This window comes from Prenolepis imparis, unplaced genomic scaffold, assembly GCF_030444845.1.
Source record: "Prenolepis imparis isolate NDT839.2.m4 unplaced genomic scaffold, iyPreImpa1.0 SCAF_3, whole genome shotgun sequence".
In the NCBI taxonomy this organism is placed as follows: Eukaryota; Metazoa; Arthropoda; class Insecta; order Hymenoptera; family Formicidae; genus Prenolepis; species Prenolepis imparis.
The window spans coordinates 15,592,345-15,613,996 of NW_028141161.1; the positions used below are offsets into that span (position 1 = coordinate 15,592,345).

At 39.0% G+C, this 21,652-nt stretch overlaps 1 protein-coding gene across 2 annotated transcripts in view; it reads left to right on the forward strand.

The window, feature by feature from the left end:
* The window catches only part of LOC145933557 (PTB domain-containing engulfment adapter protein 1), a 28,486-nt gene that overhangs the window by 3,757 nt on the left and 3,077 nt on the right, over nucleotides 1-21,652 (forward strand). The window contains exons 1-3 of one of the 2 annotated variants that reach the window (XM_083033368.1): nucleotides 6,402-6,623; nucleotides 18,670-18,778; nucleotides 18,896-18,963. In XM_083033368.1, coding sequence (XP_082889494.1) covers nucleotides 18,706-18,778; nucleotides 18,896-18,963 — 141 coding nt within the window. In that variant the 5' untranslated portion in view covers nucleotides 6,402-6,623; nucleotides 18,670-18,705. Of the gene's footprint in view, nucleotides 1-6,401; nucleotides 6,624-18,669; nucleotides 18,779-18,895; nucleotides 18,964-21,652 lie in introns of those variants that run through there. The other variant, XM_083033367.1, reaches the window with a different exon arrangement.

Here is a 21,652-nt window from a genome sequence, read left to right on the forward strand (position 1 = left end):
TAACAGACCCCGATATTAACTCACAGATTTTTAAACGCGATATAAAATGATTAATAGTAGTCCCTTTTTATCTACGAGAGGAGAGATTTCAAAGACGAGAGTTATTAAAAGTTAAAATAAAATTTAGATTTAAATAAGAGAGAGAAGTACGCGCTCTTTTTTTTATAATAATAAAGTTTAAATCGATCGGTTTATTACAATGAAACTTTGGTTTTACTTTCCTCTGCTCTTGAAAATGACTCGCACCTGTTAGAGCCACGAAAGAATCTCGCACCTGCGAGACAGATGTTAGTGTAATCTTTCATTCTATAGATTTAGCGCGAACGTTTCACGCTGCTAATCTTTGATATAATTCAGTTTGTAATATTAATCATATCTTTACTCATCTCCTTGCGAATAGTTTTACATAATACCGGTAATTACAACAAAGTTTGCACATTTGTATGTTAATCATATTTATCAGCAGACAATATCCTGTGTGCATATGTGTGAAATTTATGTTGTACTAACATACTTGACATATATCTTTGCATTTCAACTGGAACATTAGCAACCATTTAAATTTTTTTTCCGGGATACTTATCGTAAGAAGGAAGAGCTATTTTGAGAAACGGCATTATCAGTATCATATCAGTCAATATTAAAGAGTCGTATTTTCCATACATCTAGTTGTTGATATATACCTAGTTAGTCTTGATAATGGTTATCGCTACAAAACTTTCATAAAACTCTATATCTCGAACATTGTCGCTATGCATGCACATAACGGTGCGGAGATGGCCCCGATGGGTCACCCGGTACATAAAGAGAAAGAGAGAGAAAGAGAACTTCGTCGACCTTCTGTTCGTGCAACGACACAATGTTGGCGCACGAAAATGCGGGCGAGGGATTCACGGGACGGTCAAGAGCATGGTCGAAGGGACCAGCTGGTTTAGAATGATTTTGCGATTTAAGGTCGAGGATATTTCCATGGTCATAATAGGCATCGATCACACAAATTAACAGGATCGTAGAGGCTTATTGTTGGTGGTTTCGCGAGATTACGAAAAATACTGTGCCCTTTAAAAGAAGAGCATAAATAGTTTATTTTTCTTTATTTCGATTATATTTTAAATAGTTCTATTTTTTAAATTTTAATTAGAAATATTTTTATAATAAGTATAATTTTCAATATTGGTTATTACATATGATATAATAATAATTTTTTTCAATTTGTTATTTTTAATTAATCGGAGCGAAACGCGATTTATTGCCGAGTTGCTCATCTGGTGTAAAACGTATTTTGCTCGATAAAGCAATCGATGAATTATTGGTCCGTTGTATGCATTATTTATGAGTCGAATTAATGAGGAACGAGTTTGAATGTCAAATTATGGGCAAGGTTTTATCTTTTTACATTGTTTACAAACCTATGGAAACACATCACGGGTGTGCCGCGTGACGAGAGGCAGACACTTTTGTACTCGGTAATCGTAAAAAATATCCGTAAAAAAACGCCACGTAATGCGGAGATTGGCAATCGACGTCGCCGTGAATCGCGGTTTATTCCGGTGATTAATGCACGACTTGCGTTCTTTGTCTGCGAAATTTGCATGTACGATTCGCTCGTACATCAAACATAAGTATTATGAAAAAAGTATAGTATAATATGATATTACAAATACATATCAATCTCTATGTGTATATTTACGTTCACTATACACACTTTGTACGTGTTTAGATGTGAAATTTTAATAGACTTGTTATATACTGTAAAAACACGCGCGCGATTTGCAATTATAAACACTGTCGACTAAAATAATAAATAATGAAATAATAAATTGACTCCGATAACAACCTCATTGCTAAGATAACTGATAGAATAGACGCTGTTCGATATGCGCCTTTAAATGTCCATTGTATTATGAGAAAGGGATTTAAAGACTGAGACGTAAGAGGAAGGCCAAGTAGGAAGTCGACAGTTGCAACGTGACTATCAGCTTCTTTAGCCGTATTCTTGAGACGGAACGAATCCGTATGTATCTACGTATGTACGTTCTGCACATATGGAGGATACGCACATGCACGCATCGCTTGCAAAGTGTTCGTTCGCACGAACGCGTCAACTGCATTCCACGATGATTTTATATACTCCTGTCACTTGAGCTTGCTTCGATTCGATCTCGATACTTGACGAGCAAGTTTTTGATTTGACTGAGAAAAATCGAGACGTCATTTTTCATCTTTATACGTTTCTACACTGAGAGAATTTTCTCTTAGAATTTACCCTGAAAATCATGGTAATCGTGGGATAATATGTATGGAAAGAATTTTATGAGAAGTTTTCTGATTAATATTTATCATAATAAAAATAATAATATCTATCACAATAATATATAAAACATGTTTGGTTAATTTACTAAACTGCATAGTAAAATTAATCAAACATTTTATATTTTATTGTAATAGATATTATTTTTATTGTGATAAATATTAATCAAAGAAATTCTCATAAAATTCTTTCCATACCATATTGTCCCACGATTACCATGATTTTCAGGCTAAATTCTAAGAGAAAATTCTTTCTGTGACAACGAATGGAAATCTTTAGAGATACTGTTGCAGAGTTTATTATTTCCGCTTGAGACGTATTATTCTATACACGAATTGAAAAATTGTCTACCACGTGTTTCGTCGGGCATCGTGCTATATTATCAATTTGAAATCTTACGTTACATAACACGTATATGTTGCTTATATCGCATTGCATTATCACGGTGTTAATACATTGCAAACAATTTCTCGAGCTCTATCGATACTTTTTACATCACGATGCCGAATGATGTGGAAATTGATTTTTTGTTATGGGGGTGAAATAAAATCTCGAATGTCAGAGAAAAATTAATTAGATCGAATGTGCTGGAATTGATGTCATAAAATCAAAACAATTTTTTCGATTATATTCACATATTTTAAACTCTTCCTAATGTTCCGAATTATTCGAAGATTAATTACTATATTTATACTAATTTGATGATTGAGAATTTTATTATATGATATAATTACTCGAGTGCTCATGATCCCGTTCCATGCTTGGCTCGCGATGATTACACGGCTATAGAGATTGCGATTTCACGCCCGTGCGCGTGATCCGTGCGTTTTGCGCGAACGTCATTACGAAAAATGAAAGTGTAAATCGAATCGTGTACGCAAGAGAGAGAGAGATAGAGAGAAGTAGAAAATCGCATAGAAAAATGCATTCACGGCTGCACAATAAATGCAGCGCATCGATATTTTTGCGGTGTATGTTTCCCATTACTGGGAATTTCAAGAGATAGATCGCGATTCTGCCTCTTGCTTTTCTCGACGTTTATCAAGTGGGCGTATTAAATACGCAAATGCGTTTTCCAGTGAATCCTTCACGTACATACATACATTCGCAAAAGCGTATTATATCGCGCGCGGACGAGATCGCTTCGATCAATCGCGGATTCCAGTCGAATTACGCACCGTAATAATTATTTCTCACGTAATAGAAAACAGAAGCGGCAAGTCACACCGACGCGCATTCGTTTTCTTTTTTTTTTTTTTTCTTTTAAATAAGCACCAGGTCAGCCGTTATTATGTAAAGTGAAGTATGTATGTGTGTATGTGCACGAATAAATTCTTGTCCCGTTACCGCGTGGCTCTACAATTCACAATACCCGCAAGAGAGGTGATCTCGCGCGGGAAATTCACGAGTCGGGTTTCTCGTGAAGATTGATTTGATGACAGTGTTACGCATTTGTAAAATACTTTTTTCTCTCTCGCAGAAAGCAATTCGGGAATTTTTTATCCCGCGATACTTTGCGGATAATTATCCGATAATTACCGATCGCGCGATGATATATCTGAATTCTTTTTGTTTCACCGGCGATATGTTTATGTTGGACACGCGAGCGAATCGAGAAATACTTTCCCTATACTTTCGCGCACGGCTACTACTAGTAACGATTAAGCATTGTCCGGATTTGATCGTCGTCGCCGCAGGTGAAACCGAATTCGAGAAAGTTTTGCCAAAAAGATCGACGAGACGCCCGAAAATTTGCATATCCAATCTGGGATCGCGAGAGATCGAACCTAGACGAAAGTCTATTCGCGGAAGCGGCGAATGGAAAGGAGGAACCAAAACAAAAATTGTGCAACCGGAGAGCCCCAATCTTTCGGCATTTGATTGTATAATGAATGAGGCGACGCGAGAGAAAAAAAACCGGTTTTCAGCCCGAACGCTGAATCACATCTATAAAGCCTGTCCTGCGTTTAACATTCCCGCGCTCCAATTCGACTCGCCTTGACGCCAAAACGCTTTAACACGGTGTTTTGTTGGAGAAGTACTGCGCTTTGTTGCGCCAACTTGACACGCGGAAATTCCGGACTTCTTTTCGCGAAAGCCGGTTTCGGCGCGGAGATAAAAATCACTTTCCGTTTTTACAATGCGACACGATTTTGACGAAGCAAAATTTCTAATCGATCGCCCAAGAGCGAGAATTGCTCCGATTCAGGATTTTACGATCGTATTTTATTGACGTTGATATATGTCACTTTTTTTTTTACAGTCCAGATCCAGGTTGCAGTCCATCTGCAAAAGATTATTTTATTGCAAAGACAAACGTTCCAAGAATCCTGAGAGATTCTCGTTTTAGTTTTCAAACTTAAAATTCAGATATTTAAAATTTTTTGTTTTAATTGTAATTTTTATGCTGATTATCGAACAAAGAATAGTTGAAAGGGGATATTTATAGCGAGTGAACTTCTCGTGAATAAATCTCGTTAATTTCTTTCAGCTTAATGATTTGTGATCGTGGGACACAAAACAAAGGAAAGAAAGAGAGAAAGAGAAAAAAGAACGTGGAAAAATTTATGATCTCGCAGTCACGCACCTCTTACGTCGCGCTTGCGGAACGGCCCTCGTGATTTCGCAATTCGGCATTATTTTCTCACAAACGGTAGTTGAATGCGCGTTCTCGCTGATAGTGGGTACTCATAAAAGCGAGACGTTAGTATGCGTGTATGTGCGTATATACGCGGGGTCACTTGCTGCGAATGTTTCACATTTATACCGCGGCAAAGTGCGTAGAAGTGCACGTGCATCCTGTCGCAAAGCCTCGCCCTGAATTTCACTTTTGTGTGCGTGTGTATACATATGTGTATGTATATGTAAATGTCTATAAAATTCTCAAGGACATTTGCAAATTTTTGCGCAGCTTCGATCTTACAAATAGAGAGAGAGAGAGAGAGAGAGAGAGAAATTTAAACGGGCGAAAGGATTTATAATTGCCGCGATGCCCACACGATGACGGTGAAAATCTCTCCTGGCTGCGAAATCGCAGTCTCATTCGCGGGGAATAAACGCAAACAATGTAATTTTGGACGAGTCTAGACCTTGGTGTTGCACGTCGCGCGTCGAAAATGACAGCTATGTTTTCGTGACAATTGCCGTTACGGTTCATTCTCCCTATAGGTATATCTATAGCGGGTCGAGTGAATTGAATTCGTCGAGTGATTACCGGGTTTAAAGGTTCTAGTCCACGCGCACGTTAACATTCGCCGACGAGCTATGAATAGAAAATGGACCAAGTAATCATCGTCGACCGATTGTTCCGATCTCGGTCGCGGCGCCGGTTATCCTCTTATCTATTTAGCGCGAAGGGACGGAGATGGATCTTTTGGTCGTAAGAATATGCGACTTGGTCTCCTTCTTTCTCTCTCTCTCTCTCTCTCTCTCTTTACCCCCTCGTCTTCGCCTCCTCTCTGTAACGACCCACGATGGAGGACGGACAGGCTCGGCGGTCTCGGCCGTGGCTGGTACCGCCATCCTCTCGTATCCCTTCTCATTCTATCGGATCATCTACCATCAACGATCGCGCTACTCTATTCTGCGAAGAGCCGGCGCGACAACTCTCGACCGACCAGTCCCTCTCTCTCCTTCTCTTTTTCTTGTTCTCACTTCCAAGTATCTCCCGGAGATACGAATTTCCGCAATCTATCGCGAGGTCTGCTCTCTCTCTGTCTTTTTTTCTCCTCCGACACACCCTTTCATCTCATCAAAATCTCGAAAATTCCATTACGCTGGCGTGGGAGGAACGCGGGACATTTCTCGCAAATAACCGCTTAATTTAATGTTTTGTTGCCAGTTATTTTTCCTCATTAATAACAGATAGATAACGAATGGTCACGGAGTAGGTGGATGATGAGGATGACGGGTCGAGACCCGACCGTGGCTGGTGGTACCACACCACTCCGTATCAGCCGCCGTTTCACCGAATAATCTACCTAGGCGAACGATTCGACTCCCACGACCGGCCGTTCAGAGTTGGGACGACGGAGGAGAGGAGATCGGTCGCGCTCGTCCGCGTCCGGTTCTTCTCGTCGTTCTCCAACTCTTGCTCCGCACCATCGTGTCGTTCGACGACGAGCAACGTGGTACGCGCGCTCCAGTCAGTCCACCGCGAGCCGTCAATCGGATGGTATATCGGTTCTGTCACGTCTTCGAATCTTGTACGTCTGTCAGATATATTTACCTTCTCTCTACGCGAAGTTTGGGAATGCGTCCCGCGCGACCTCGTTGAATGTCAGTGAGTCGTTCGTACGAGCAAGGACAATAGGTGAGTGACTTTTGCGCGAGAGACGCGATTTGCGATAGCTAATGTAATACATATATTATTTAATAAGATATTTAATATATGGAAAAATTTCACACGATAAACATTATAGGAAGCTTTCTTATTTGCGATTCTAATTTTGCGCTTTTAATTAGTCTATATCGTAAAACACAGACAGTATTTACATTATGTTCTCTCTCTCTCTCTCTCTCTCTCTCTCTCTCTCTCTCTCTCTCTCTCTCTCTCTCTCTCTCTATAAATATAAAATTATTTTATATAACATGTGTAAAGATATCTGTGCAAAATCCCAACGTTAAAAGATCATTGTTTTAACGCTGTCATTATGTCGACTCCGGAGTTATCGACATCCGGCCAACGCGCGAGATAGTCGGACGGACGTCATTCGCACGTGCGAAATCTCCTTGATTAGGTTTAATTATCAACGCATCGTTCCCATCGCGCCGCAGATTCGAAAGTCATCGCACGGAAGCGAGCGTGCAGGACACGCGAAGATGGTCCCTTCATCCGTAACGCCGTAATTAATGGCGAGCTAATCTCGCGATAAGCTTCGTGTAATTAGCGGCTGATTGTCTGCTCGCTCTTCACGGAATTTGCTCACGGGAAACACCTCTGCTAGTCTTCTCTCATAGGGAGGTACAAATAATAAAATGGGTCATTCCGTTCTCTCTCCGCGCGAGTGAAAACGCGCGCGCAATAAAATCGCTCGGACGCGAATAGAATCACTTTCTTACGTCGAGATCGCGAGTCTGATCGCGCGATCGACGAGCGGAGAGAAAGATATGAAATCATAACGAGTGTGACTTTACGAGTGTTGGTGCGGGCTTTTCAGTGAAATCCGCAAATTACGGGCGGGCGCTCCACTTTTCCTTAAGCGTCGCCGTTTCGTCGATTACTTTCTTACATCGAATAACACGGTCGAGAAGAGACCTCCGCCTCCCGACCGGGATCGATCTTCGGCTCTCGAATCGGCCGCGAGTTTCTTCGCCGCGCCATTAAAGGTTTTATCCTCCTCGCTGGTTCTCTTAGAACTTCTTCTCTAGGAGACGTAAACATTAAACGCGATATATGTATATAATACGCCTATAACTTTACTCTAGCAGCCAAACAATGGTACTCCAAAAAAATGGAGAAATTAAATTATTCTCTTTTTATAAGCATATATATATTTTGATGGTAAATTAAAATATGATTGATTTCATTATTTATCTATTTGTATTAACTGTAAAGAATCGATGACAATTTCGATTAGACGTATTATATATAAACATTATAAACACTCGGTCGACAGATATATGTAATCTGTCGGACTCTGAAATTTACCATTAAAATTTTTAATTTTATTTGACATTTTTTAGGCATAAACTTAAATATTCTTCGGCATCTTTTTAGATCGTACATATGTTGTATTTATTTATTTAAAAGACTTTATTTTTGTAACGGCAAATATATATTATATTTTACAAGCGACTTTGACATTCGCTCGTGCTTTATGCGTTCCACCCGCGCGGGCTATATTTGCGCCATAAATTTCATTCGGTCTAAGTGGACCGATTTGAGCGGGGATAAATTTATCACCGCTTAATTATGCGCTCGTAACCGCCCAATGGCTGATAATGGCGACAGTAAATCTAGCGACAATTAGCCAGTCGCTAATCAGCGTTAAGCAGCGCGCCTCTCTGGATAAAAGATAATGACGCGGTTCTCATCCCGTTTTCTCGCTGCTGCAATTAGACAGCAGCTACTGGGAGAGTCGCAAGCATCTCAGGAAATAACAGTATTAGTTTTTACAAGGCTGTCTCGTTCGCCGGTTGCCCTCTAGGGGCACCAAAGGCCGCACCGTTCGCTATAGCGTGTCTCAAAGATGGTCGATCGTGGGGTCATTTCATTTTGAAATAAACCAAGTGTGTCGAAATGAATACACGCGCACAATGATATGTCTATTGGAATCTTGTTGAAACGATAATAATAATAATAATAATGCCTGAACTTTTAAGTGTTGACCTTTAAACTCCTCTCTTCTAAACAAATTCCAATCTATCGTTTTAAAATCCGTTGTTTGCGACGCTTATACATTCATTGCATTTCAATAAATCGCGACGCAGTTTAACATATGTATGAAAAAATGACGATGCAACTCACGAACGCGAGTCTTCCTTTTTTTTATTATCGAGAACAGCATATAATCTTGTCGAAACATTGTTTTGATTTTTCGAAAGTGTCATTTTTGACGCAACAAAGATCCCGTCTTAAGCAAAGGTTATCCGATTTGTCGCCATAAATAAGTTTCGAGATAAGTAGGTTCAAAAAATATTATTAAGCGCCACCAGGCACCATTAATGCCTCGCGAGGTCGGCGGGTTATCGGCAACCGAAAGACTGAAAAATTCGTGTCAAAGGTTGACGGCAATCAATACAAGCGTTAAATGTTCGTGAAAAATCACGTCGAGACTGATAGAGAGCGACGGGCGCCGTGACTTTTTTTCATAAATTCAATCGTGCTTTATCGTATCTTGTTGCTCTTCAGAGCAAAAAGAGCAAAAAAAAGATCTCGAGTACGTGTCAAATGAGCGAAATTTAAAATTCACTTTAATAGACGTTTCTTGAAATCTTGAAACTTACCCTGACGTTTTGTCGAAGTAAGTCGAAACTATTTCAGGATTTGTCTGTGTATAAATATAGGAAACATACTCTCGTGATAACAATGTTCGACTTTGGAAAACAGGTCTGTCGTTTCCGATGACGATATACATATGTAGTTGGGGCACATTTTTTCACGCACAGTTTTATCTGAAATACGTGAATTATCAGGAGACGCAGTAACGTCTCGCGGCTATCTCTCATCAGAAATATGCTAATGTTTATCTCTTTTGGAACGAGATGGTATTTTGAAAAATACAGCCGTTTATATACTTGTGTCCAGGGAATATCTGTTATATAATATCTATGCACAATCAATAGCACGTATCGATTAAATGACAATTATAAAAATCTCAGGATTAAATTTATGTTACATGCAAATCGAAGTTTATAAAATGCATTCTGTATGAGGAAATCACATTTATCAATCAACACATGTACACAGTGCATTATCATGTGATGAGAACCAGGATTTAAAACGACAATACAAGTAGATACATTTGAAAATACAAGCGTATATATATCAACGTTTTCTTTCAGAAGAAGAGAATAATTTTCACACAAATCTTGTTTCTCCATTAACAGCACTATACAATCGATCTATACGTACTTTTCTATCATGCTTGACGCGATACATAATTGTCCGGAAGCGGAAAATTTTCCGTTGGTACATCCTGCACACGTAATGTAATACAATAGCACATTTTACGTTTGGTGTGGGAATATTAGACGCTCGTTTCTTTTCGCTTGTTACCTGGGCATTGTACCCACAACATATCGCTGGCATAAACGCTATGAAATAACGCGCTTATATTTAAAGGCAGATATAGAGCGAAAAGAACAAGAAAGCGTTGTTGCGTGTCAAAACTGACTGAGAATTTTAATGAACAAATATCGAATAACATTAATGAGTCTGAAATAGGTCAAAACACACGTTTTTAGCTGCAAAACATATATAAACATAGGAAATGTAGGGAAATATAAAATTTTTGCGAAACAATGATATATTATTAATCTTCTAGTTGTTAAAGTTGAGAGAATGGATAATAAGATAAAAGATAACGTAAGATACGGAGAAGAATGCGCGTTTGATTTTTTTTCAAGCGAAAATTCTCTACGATGGAAGTTCTCTACGACGAAAGATTAAAGCTGTCGTGATGGCTGATCATGTGGGTCACGACCCACAAGATTTTTTTTTTTTTCTTTAATAGCATTGCACCTAGAAGGCGTCACAGGAACTCGAGAGAAAGTGCGACAGAGGCCATTTTCTAATTGACCGCATTCGCCGGAAAAATAGTTTACCTCGTCAAACTTATAGTCATTCAATGGCGATTGATATGGTCCATAGGTTCTCGGCTAATGATTCGCGAAGAAATCCGCGCGATCTTGACGCGCTTTTCCACACGTCATCCTTTCAATGCAAATCGAATATTCACTCGCGTTCGCGCTATCTTTTTGCGTTCCGCTCGCCGCGGATCACGCTCAACATTTCCTTTTATTTTTCGAATGAAAGTCTTCGCTATGAAAGAATCCTTCTAATAATAATCTCAAGCGACTCTCTCTCGATACATTCGCGTATATCTTTTTAAGGCTCCTGGCTCCTTGCCGACCATGTCGAAATCGTGACGTCAGAGGCGAGAAAACACACGCTAAAATTTCTTAGATGCCATTTCGAAATAAAAAAATATTTCGATGAAACAGCACTTCAGATGGCTTTAGCACACTCTTAAAAAACTCCGAAAACTATCCTTTCCCCTTTATAATCAATCAACAGCTGTAAAATGTAATATTATGAAGCCCAGTCCGTCTGGTCTTTGCACATGCGCAGTCATTCCGCATGTCAAAGTCTGATATCTCGATCATTTTACAGATGTTGATTGATTATAAAGGGAAAAGGATAGTTTTCGGGGGTTTTTAAGAGTGTGCTAAAGCCATCTGAAGTGCTGTTTAATCGAAATATCTTTTCATTAAAAAATGGCATCTAAGAATTTTCAGCGTGTGCTTTCTCGCCTCTGACGTCACAATCCAATATGGCCGCGGTGAGCACCCAGGAGCCTTAATCTAAGAAATTGATTCTCTTATAGGAAACTGAATACGCGTCTCATTCTAAAAAAATATATCCAAAAAGCATTCAAACCTTACGAGTCGCAAAATCTTTTCAATATCATCTTTCCATGTAATTAAAAAGAAACGTACATTTATTATATTAATGTTTACTACATTGCATCTTAATTTCACGTGAATTAATTTAAAGCACAACGTTGAAAAATTAACAAATTAAAGAATTAGAGAGAGAGAGAGAGAGAGAGAGAGAGAGAGAGAGAGAGAGAGAGAGAGAGAGAGCGAGAGAGCGGCTAAATCTTCACTATTGTGAGAATAAAATCAGCTTCGCCTCGATTTTCACCATAGAAAGGGGGACGTAAATAAGAAGCGGCAACGCGACTTTGATGCGCACAGTACAGGGCTTCGGATGGTCGGGTGCTCCATCAATTCATCCGGCCGACCGGATCTACGCAAAGCATCTAGGCGAGGCAAAGATTGAATTAACAGCGATACTAATTGGCCACCGGCACCGTCAATGGTGGCCAGCAGCTGCAGCTGCAGCGGCAGCGATTGTCTCGTTGACGGAGGGGGAGTTTCACCTTGAACGTTACGCAACAACCTATCGCTTCAACTGTATATGCACAGCCGGGGTCAGAAAGACGCGTTAGACTTACGGTTGACCTGTGTGTTTAACGGTCGTCTCTAATGGTGCCACTGTCGTCGAGCAATTATATAAATTCCATGAAAGCGTTTTCTCGTTTTTCCGCGACGTGTAACGGTCGCTAGATGAAGCGATTAGACGAGCGACAATTATACTCGTCGTTTTACCAGGGGAAAAGTCGACTTGGACCGAGCTGGTCCAGTTACAAAATAACATGTGTTTGCTGATAATCGCTAGTTGGAGTCTCTTTTTATCCTCTTTCTATGGCTTAAATATAAAAATTAAACGGCTCAAATCGTTATCAAAATTACAATAGTGTGTAGGAAAAATATATTATATGATGATGGTCGTGATAATATAGGGAAGCTCTCTCGAAAGCTTTCATCGACCGACAAAATTGGCGGCGAAAGTTGTTGACATTTGGCGCGGCGGGATTGTGTATACTTATGACTGCAGGAGGCCAGGAGAAACAACGTATGATTATTCATTATTCATGACGTGATTGTTCGCGGTAACTATGCATTTTAATGATTTGTGCAAATGGGCCGGCGATTTAAGTAGTGTCAAAGTCGTATTCAACGAGACGACGCAAAGACGGCACGCTTACAAGCTTTCTGCGTGTTGTAACTTCCTAATTACTCGAATGCTAATTTTTTTGTAATCTTTGAAATTGCTTGAATTAACTTTTTTTTAGTACAACTCACGTTATATTAAAATCGAGTCTTGCACGCTGATCGCGAATTTCATTTTCTCTCCTAAATCGAACGTCTGGAATATTTTTTTAATCAACTATATTGAGTATCAATGAGCTGGAATTGCTCTTGATAATTTAATATTATTGCACTCTCGAAAGCACGTGTAACCTTAAGTTTCTGTCTGATGAATCGAGGAAAACAACTCGATTAAGAAAATAAAGCTAAATTATAGCTTCAACGTTTATAAATCGTAACAGAAGGTTTTCAACTTCTCTTTTTTTCTCTTTCGTTCTCTCTTGTATTCACTTAAGAAATAATATTTTTTTTTTCGCATAAATTTTTCACACACAATCATGCGTTGTATCTTACGATTGATAATATCGGTTGATTCATTAGAAATCTAATGCCATAAATTAAAACAGTCTGCGCGCGTAAGTCTTTTTATATCCCTGTAATTTAATTATGCACTCACGCGCGACACTCAATTTTCGCGCATCATCGTTTATCATTCGGCCATTTTTCGCGTTTCAAGCAATAGATGAAGCGTCATTAACGCGTATATATCGCTATCCTTGAATGCAATGCGTCTTTTAATGCCACGTGCAGCTTTATACACGCATATGTTTCGTGCTAACAACGCGTGTATAGTTATTAGCATACGTTTTTGCGGCGCATCTTCTGATCGAACGCTAATAGATAGTCTCGAGATGATTATTATTATTTGTGAAATACACATCATGTGTATGTATACGATTTTAATATCCGCGTGTGTTTGGAAATTCCGTTTGTAAAAGTACAAAATCGTCGTGCGTCTTTCGCCTTGTATAAATATTAAAGCGGTTGAGCAATAAAGTGTGTGTATAGGTCCACTACGTCTTAACTTATAAGCTAGCGAAGCCTAATTAATCCTGGATAACATTCTGAATGGATGATATATGACCCGTAAAAAAAACCGCATACAATTCAGTTATGATTATTTTATAACGTTCAACATATATGTAGAAGCGGAGCGAGACCACTTATACAAGTATAATGAGATATAATAAATATTTTTTTTTATTTAGATAAATATTTTTATTAATACATTATTAATACTCTTGCAATTTCTTCCTCTTTTTTTTCGCAAGACGTTCGCATATTTAATGTTTTTATTTCTAAAATGCAAAATTTTTACATCACGTCATGAATAATAGATTAAAAAAATAATCTCGACATACACGTTTTTAAATAATAGGATCGCGTTGTCGTAATGTCGGTTGCCTCAACAGTGCCGTTTGTGTGAAAACGTTGCCCGCAAACGCAGGATCCCTCTTATGCGGCCACGATTTTTCTTTGTGTTCTTTCCAAAGAGTGGCGTCGAATAGAGGATCCTTTCATTTGTACGTCAAGACACGATCGCTTCGCGTTCACGTTTCTGACACGTGGAATTTCGACTCTCGATTCCGGCCATCGTGAATGTCATCCCGTTACGTATGTGAAAGGGCCTATCTATCTATTTTACCCGGTTGCGCGTGTCATGCATATACGGGATGTAGACGCGTGATATACGTGCAGGTTGTAATATCATTGGCGGATAAAATAATCGCTAAATGCCGAGCTCTTCCGGGTACAATAAGCGCGATACGGAAAATGGAATTTTTTTTTGCCAATAAAGAATTTATTCACGTTCGATCATGGCGATCAGAAAAACAGCTATTCGCTTACGTCGTTTATAACGCGATCGTTGCTATTAATAGCTAATTACGTGACGAGGAGAAACACACGCCGCTGTCGATTGTTGCCTAATTGAGGCAAGTCCTGCGATACCTTGGAGCGCTCGGTGCAAAAACCGATACTTTCCATCTTTCTTATCGCGAAACGCGGATCACGGGTAATCTACCTGGCGGATGTAGGCGCCTCTCGCGTGCGATTCTGCCTTCGCAAAGTTAAGCCCCTCGCACAATGCCAGGCAACAGGCAATAGGAACAGGAAATAAAAAATATCCACCAATAAAAGCAGGGAATAATATCTATTCCCTGCTTTTATTGGTGGATATTTTCTATTTCCTGTTCCCCTATTGCCTGTTGCCTGGCATTGTGCGAGGGGCTTTACTATCGCGCCTATGCGCGATCGTGCATAACGCGACGAAGATTCTACTTTCTTCGATGGCCTCTCTAGAATCGGTCCTGTCTTGCGGACACTTGCGTACGTACGCAATACACGCGTCATACACTCTCTGCTCGGACTTATGTATTTAATAATGAATGTAGCCGAGTCGCTCGCTTTCGCGTAATAAATTGTAAGGCAACTTTTACTATTGCGAGCTAAATCTTAACGGTGCATCTCTCTATCTCTCTCTCTCTCTCTCTCTCTCTCTCTCTCTCTCTCTCTCTCTCTCTCTCTCTCTCTCTTTCTCTCCTCGTTATGAAAACTTTGCAAGCAATAACCGCAACTTTCACAATACGTTCCCATAAGGGAGCTTCAATCACTCGTGACGCAAAAAAAAATCAATGAGCGTGTCAATTAGAGGGATAATCCGTAATCTGTAATCATGTAACGTTGTTAAAAGAAATATGGATACAAGAAGACAGTTATCTATGCGGGATCCGGATAAAAGAGAGGAAAGAGCGCAACCATTTATTATCTATCGTACGTATTATTAGAGAAGCAGACATGTGTAACGCATACACACGTGTTTACCCGTTTTATAATGAAAATTATATATACAAGTCGAATGTATCTATGATCATTGAATATATAGTAGGTGATTTTTCCCGTTTTTAATAGTCAATGACTGCACGAAAAGTTATTTGTTACAATATCATGCAATTAAAAAATTATCTAATTTTTTTCAAATTTGTTTTTCGTCGAGCTCGTCAATTTAGAACACAAGAAATTAAAAATATATTTATCAATTTGTTTAAAAAACAAATAAACCAATTTCCATAAAACTTGCTCGAATCTTTTCTCGTGTCGTACTCATCAATCAGTATAATTTTATAATCGCAACGCAGTCTGTGCGGTGCGGCTGCACTTTTAATAATCAGGGACTCGTGTGATGATCAGCAGGATTTATAATTGGCGAAATGCCAGTTTAATCGCTTCGTGTAATCACTATTGTCTGCCGCGAATCGTAATCGCGAAGCGCTCGGCAAACTGCGAACATGCAAGGAGAGTAAGGAACGAGGGCGGACAGTTTGATGATGTATCGCACGATGGAGAAAGAGAGCGGCACAGATCTCGCACGACGACGGTCGACACAACACGCGGGTTCGGCGCTCTCGACCTCTTTGCGCCTATATGTGGGAGGAATAGAGGAAGTCGTGCATTAAATCCGAACCTCTCCACCTTTCAGCGCTTAAAAGGCCTCTTAAATGGCGCGGCCATCGTCGCGCACTTTGACCGCACAAAAAAGCGATTGCGCCCATTTCCGAATTAAACCTCGGACGCGCGTGCAAAGTCGATCTCTTCATCGAAAGCCCCGGGTCGTTCTTCCAGGACGTCCTCTTCAGGACGCTCGATATTCGTTTTCGATCTACCATTGCTTATCCTTGAATATACATATACATGTTGGATATGCCGTCAATCCTGCACGACCTGTTCCATCATCCATTGACATTCAGATTTCGAAAAAAATATAAGGTGTATATCTTGATAAGGCACTCCTTATTTATTAAAATATTATTGCAGCGCATGAATATTAATTGGTAATGATAATGTAAAAATTGTTTTTACTATATTAAATCGTGAATGTTTCATTTCTTTTATGTTTGAATTTTTACAGCCAGTTTTATTCAAATATTTTTGCATGATTATGCTAAATATATATAAACTTGTGAATTAACGCGACTGCTGATTTTTAACAAGAAATTCAGATTTGAAAAAGCACTAGTTCCTGTTTATTATATATTTTATTCGACTTATATTTTATTCGTGTTAAAGTAGCTATGTGCTGCCAGCTTAAGCTTAGACGTATCTGAAAACCCCTCAGCGAACTCTTGCACTTTCTCGCTCGCGCGTATCGAGCGGAAAGATTCCAGTCTCGGCCGCTCACTCGTGATTGCGCTCATTGCCGAATTAACTGCGAATGTCAGACGTTGCCATTCGCACGAGTGGAAAAATTCTGAGGCTCTTCATGCTCGACCGAGTGCAACGGTAGATGACATCAAATTCTGACTAAAAACGGGTGGAAGTTGCATTCCTCTACTTTTTTTTTTTTAGCGAGAAACATGTAGTTAATCTCGTCGGTTTATCTCGCGAAAATATTCCTGCGCTTCGCGTGTTACGCAATCAAATTCGCGAGTGCGTGCGAATAAATATCCAAATATTTCGGCGAGCGTATTTTCGGCCCGCAAGATAAATTTGAAATTTCTCATGTCGGCGTATAATTAGCCTAACTAAACAAACGTTAATTAGCGATTCACTATCACTTTCAAAATTACAATCCCTGGCCTACTATAGCGTATGTCTTTTTCTACAAATCTTATCTAAGTTTAGAGATCTTCAAATCTTAAAGTAAAATTAATTTATATAGAGGATTTGCACTTATTAATTCACGCGATATCATTGATGCGCGCCGTATAAATCACAAACTATGATTAGAATACAAATACTTTACATCACCGTTCTGTCATGCGAGAGTTACGGAACAGATATAGATATGGGATCGCTTTAAAGCTAGAATATGCGTGACGAGACGTGCTATGCAATGCCTCGATCACGCTCCATCTGACGTTTCTATCTGCACGTATGTGATCCAATTGGACGCTTAATGTATCAAAGAATGAAGTAGTGTCATGCGCGAGATGATGAAACGCGAAAGGATTTAGCCTTCGTCTTCAAGGCTGACCGCTAGTACACCGTGAACAATCGTCCGCGGTTTAAGTCGATTTACACATGGTTCGAAGCTTCTTCGAGAAACAATAAACTCTTAACGAGATCCTCTGTTTAATTTAAAATTATCATAACAATCCGTATTTTTTAAAGAAAGAAAAAAAAGAGACCGCGAGACACGAAAACATCAATTGGACACTCGGAACGTAAAGGAAAACTTGATGCGTAGCATCATGTATATATGTGTTAACGTGCATGCAATTGACCTGCTTCTCTATGTAAATATACATGCACTTCGTTGGGTCGAAAAATTCAGTCGCATTCCTCGGATAGGAGTGATAAAGAGAACTGGATCTAGAGCGCGGATGTAAAATGCAGGGGTAGAGGGGAAGGTATGACTGAGAGACGTCGAACAAAGATTTCGCGACTGCAATCGTTTCCAATGAAGGAGCAAGGAGAGGACAGAATGCACGCCCTCGTTGCATTCTCCTCCAGGGCCGCGTCAATACAGAGCTGCAATTCATAGCATTGATAGCAGTTGATTGTCCAGTATAATAGTACGATATAACGTATGATTGTTAAAAATTATAGCCTAATGATTGAAACTGTAGGGTGTATAATCTATTTATAGAAGTTATATATATATATATATATATATATATATATTTACTAATTGTGTTATATAAGTTTATCTCGAGGCGACGATATATAACTCGACAATGCTACCCTTTTCTAAGATAAAACGAGAACGCTCTTTCATCGCGAGTTCTTGTTGATGTAACATACATGCAGCTGTTGCGTCGCACGTTACGTCGCGTCGAGAGGTTTTAATGCGCGGATTGCGGGTAGAAAGTGATTTTCCGGACACGGAGATATAAAAGCGAGAGAGGCGACTGCGGCGCGGCGAGATTGTGGAAATAGGAAGAGAACGGCAACCTGGATAGTGTCCAAAACTCGTGTTCCACCTCCTAGAATGTCGAGGGAAAGGAAAAACTGTAGAGAGCGCCGTATCGTTTTTAATCAGCGGCGCCTTTAAGTTTTCCTGAGCAATCTATCTATAAGCTTTTGGAGCATTTGTTGCATCTAATGTCAATTGCGAATTTAAAGTTAAGATTTGTATTAAATAATTTGGAAAATTAATTTTTTCATATGCTAATCGAGAGATGGCATTTGTGTTGCAGGGTCTAAAAGGTCGGTAGCAGCTAAAAGCCGACAGAATGAGGAACTCGACGTTACTGAAATGGGCACAAAATTCGGCGAACAATAAAAATCAGCCGAATAAAAACGGAGGTGAGTAAAAATGGAGCCTGATTCGCTAAAGAAAGCACGTGCGACTAGCATTGGCAAATATCGGTTCGCCGCTATTATGGCGAAGATTGAAAACCATCGTGACTTGCTTGTTCGCAGGAACGAACAGGAACTGGATACACCCACCGGACGCGCTCCAAAAAGGACACATCGCCTACCTAGTCAAGGTACTGTGCTGTTCCCATAATACCATAAAAATTCTTTCATGTTGAAATAAATGTTGATGCGAGGCGGTATAATTTATATTCTGAATTTTAACGCATCTAAATATTTTTATTATTACTGTAATTTAAAAACTATGAGATATCTACGGTTATTTTAATGCTTTATATGATAATTTGCATTAAAAAGTCCAAAATTACAAATTAAAATAATTATATAAAGCATCGAATAAAATTCTTTTTTTCTATTAATTTTTTTCCAAGATTGCATTTTTCGTTGGAATGCGAAAGTATTCTTGATTAATGATATGTGATGCTAACACATGTATGCATGTTGGGCAAGGTTGTGGCACGCGATTGTGAAACCGTGGGATAATCAACGACAAAGTGACAAGTCTCATCCTGGCACCGTTTCTCGATATCTCGAAACCGATTCGAATGTAAGGTCGAGGTCATCGCGACGCATGTCGTCGATCTTTGCGGCCACTTTTCCCCGCATTTATTTATTTCATCTCCGGCAGCTAATTGAGTCGAAACTTGCCGAGCGGGATATCCATTACGCGTTCGTGGAATTTGTTGACACGCCTAATTATCTTACACTGCTAACGAACGTAATTAAGCCAAGTCGATTACTTTGTCGGGTGGAACGCGTGAATTCGTGCGCACTGCGTGAGAAAAACACAAGAAATTGCTGGCAACTATTAAGTAATAATTGGCGGAAGGATGATAAAAATAAGAGCAATTGTTTGAGAATAAAATTATTCAACCTTTCTATATCCTCTATTCTTTCTTTCTCTCTTTTCTTTCTCAGATAAAAAAATTATTCTCTATTTTTTAAATTGTGTAGATATTTATCACTTGCACTATAGTCTCGTATTATTCGTAGTTATTCTATTATTCTTTTATTTTTTAAAAGAAATGTTCAAACTTTATCAAAAAGCAACTTTATAAAATCTAAGAATTTGTGATAATTGATTCAGCAAAGAATTTGAGATGTCTTGTATTGGCAGAAAGAACTGCAAGAACCGTGGAAATAAAAATTGCAGACATATCATATGGAATTACTCGAATTGGACTTAATGACGGAAGAAGTTTAATGTCTCGCTGTTAAAAAACGACGAGCTGATGTAAAACGAAAGTGATCCGAACGACTTACACTTTCTAGCCGGTTACGAATTTCATTACATTTGCGGAGATGACTCGCACAGAGATAAAAAAGAAAACACTTCATGATCCGCGTCAAACTATTCTACACTCGAGGCGCGCGTTCATTCATTTCGTGTCACCCGGAAAAGTTGCGCAACGCGTAATCGTGCACCCGTCTGCCTTTCGTTTCGAATTGTTACCGGCACGTATGTAAGTTTCACCATGAATGCGAATACCGTATCGCGGATGAATTGTTGTTCGAGAGACGCTGGGACCGAGTCGACGTGTCGCTCGAGTTCATTGAACTTCGAAACTTTGCGAGCGGCCAGATTTCACTATCTCACGAACGAAACGACGTATGTCGTCAGCACCTAAAAAGGCCTTAAACGCGAAAGAGCGGAATTGTATCCGGATTTGCCTTTTTTCGTTTTGGATTCGAGATTTCCCCCATATTTCATATCTATGCGTTTCTTTTTCGGGAGATATTCCGAAGCCGAAGAGAAAGAGTTTCTCCGCGTGACGCAAAATATATATATTTCAAATTTTGATTGAATGCAACATCACTTTTAATTATTCATTATACAAGGATATTATTACAAAAATTATAAATATCTTTTTTTCTATAATAACAATTTTTGGGAATGCTCATTTTATATTTATGAACTTTCTAATTTTTTTTACAATTATATGAATGCGTTTAAATGTAGTTCTATGTTATATTTTTATGGCAATTGTTTATGGAAAATCCTTACTTTATTCTATGAAAATTAGATATGAGACGCAATCGTATGGAACACGCAATTAAATTGTCAAAATCAATTTAATGTATCGTGCAATTACGCATTAAATCCGATCAGATTTGCGCAAGCGAACGAGACACGATTTCGTTATCCAGGAAAATGTATATTTGATCGAGAATATAAAAATATCCAAAGGTCATTAAACTACGCAGTAAAGCGTCATTGTAGAATGATAATATCACGCAATTTATATATGTTGCATTTATCGCATCGTTCATGTATTGAAATGAAGAAATATTTTATCGAGCAGGAGGGATGCCGTTAGATGTGCACCGTGTTCTCAAATGTTATTGCGAAACATTTCCGCTTCTTTTCATTTGCTCCAGTTTGCGAAATTGCGATAACCGCAAGCTGTTTTATTAATTACTGATTAGTGTGCATTGAATGTGTATATTTAAAGGCCAAGTTTCTGTCGACGTACATCTAATTTTCCTATTTGTTTACTGTGCATGTCGATCAAATATATATTTTTTTCTTTTATCAGTATTAGCTGTAACTCGTACGATATAATTTTTCGTTTTTGATAAATAAAATTTTGATTTCCGGATGCTCTCAATTTGATTCTTGTCATGTATTCTGACTTATATCTATAAGCAGTTAAAGAACTTTCCTCTCGGAAATATTGCCTTGACGAGAGATATTATTGCGCGCTGCTACTTTACTATAAATATACATATATGCAAAAGATTTATGACGATTATAATGCAAAACTATGCAAGTCGTGGAAGAATGCGGTAAAAAAATACATC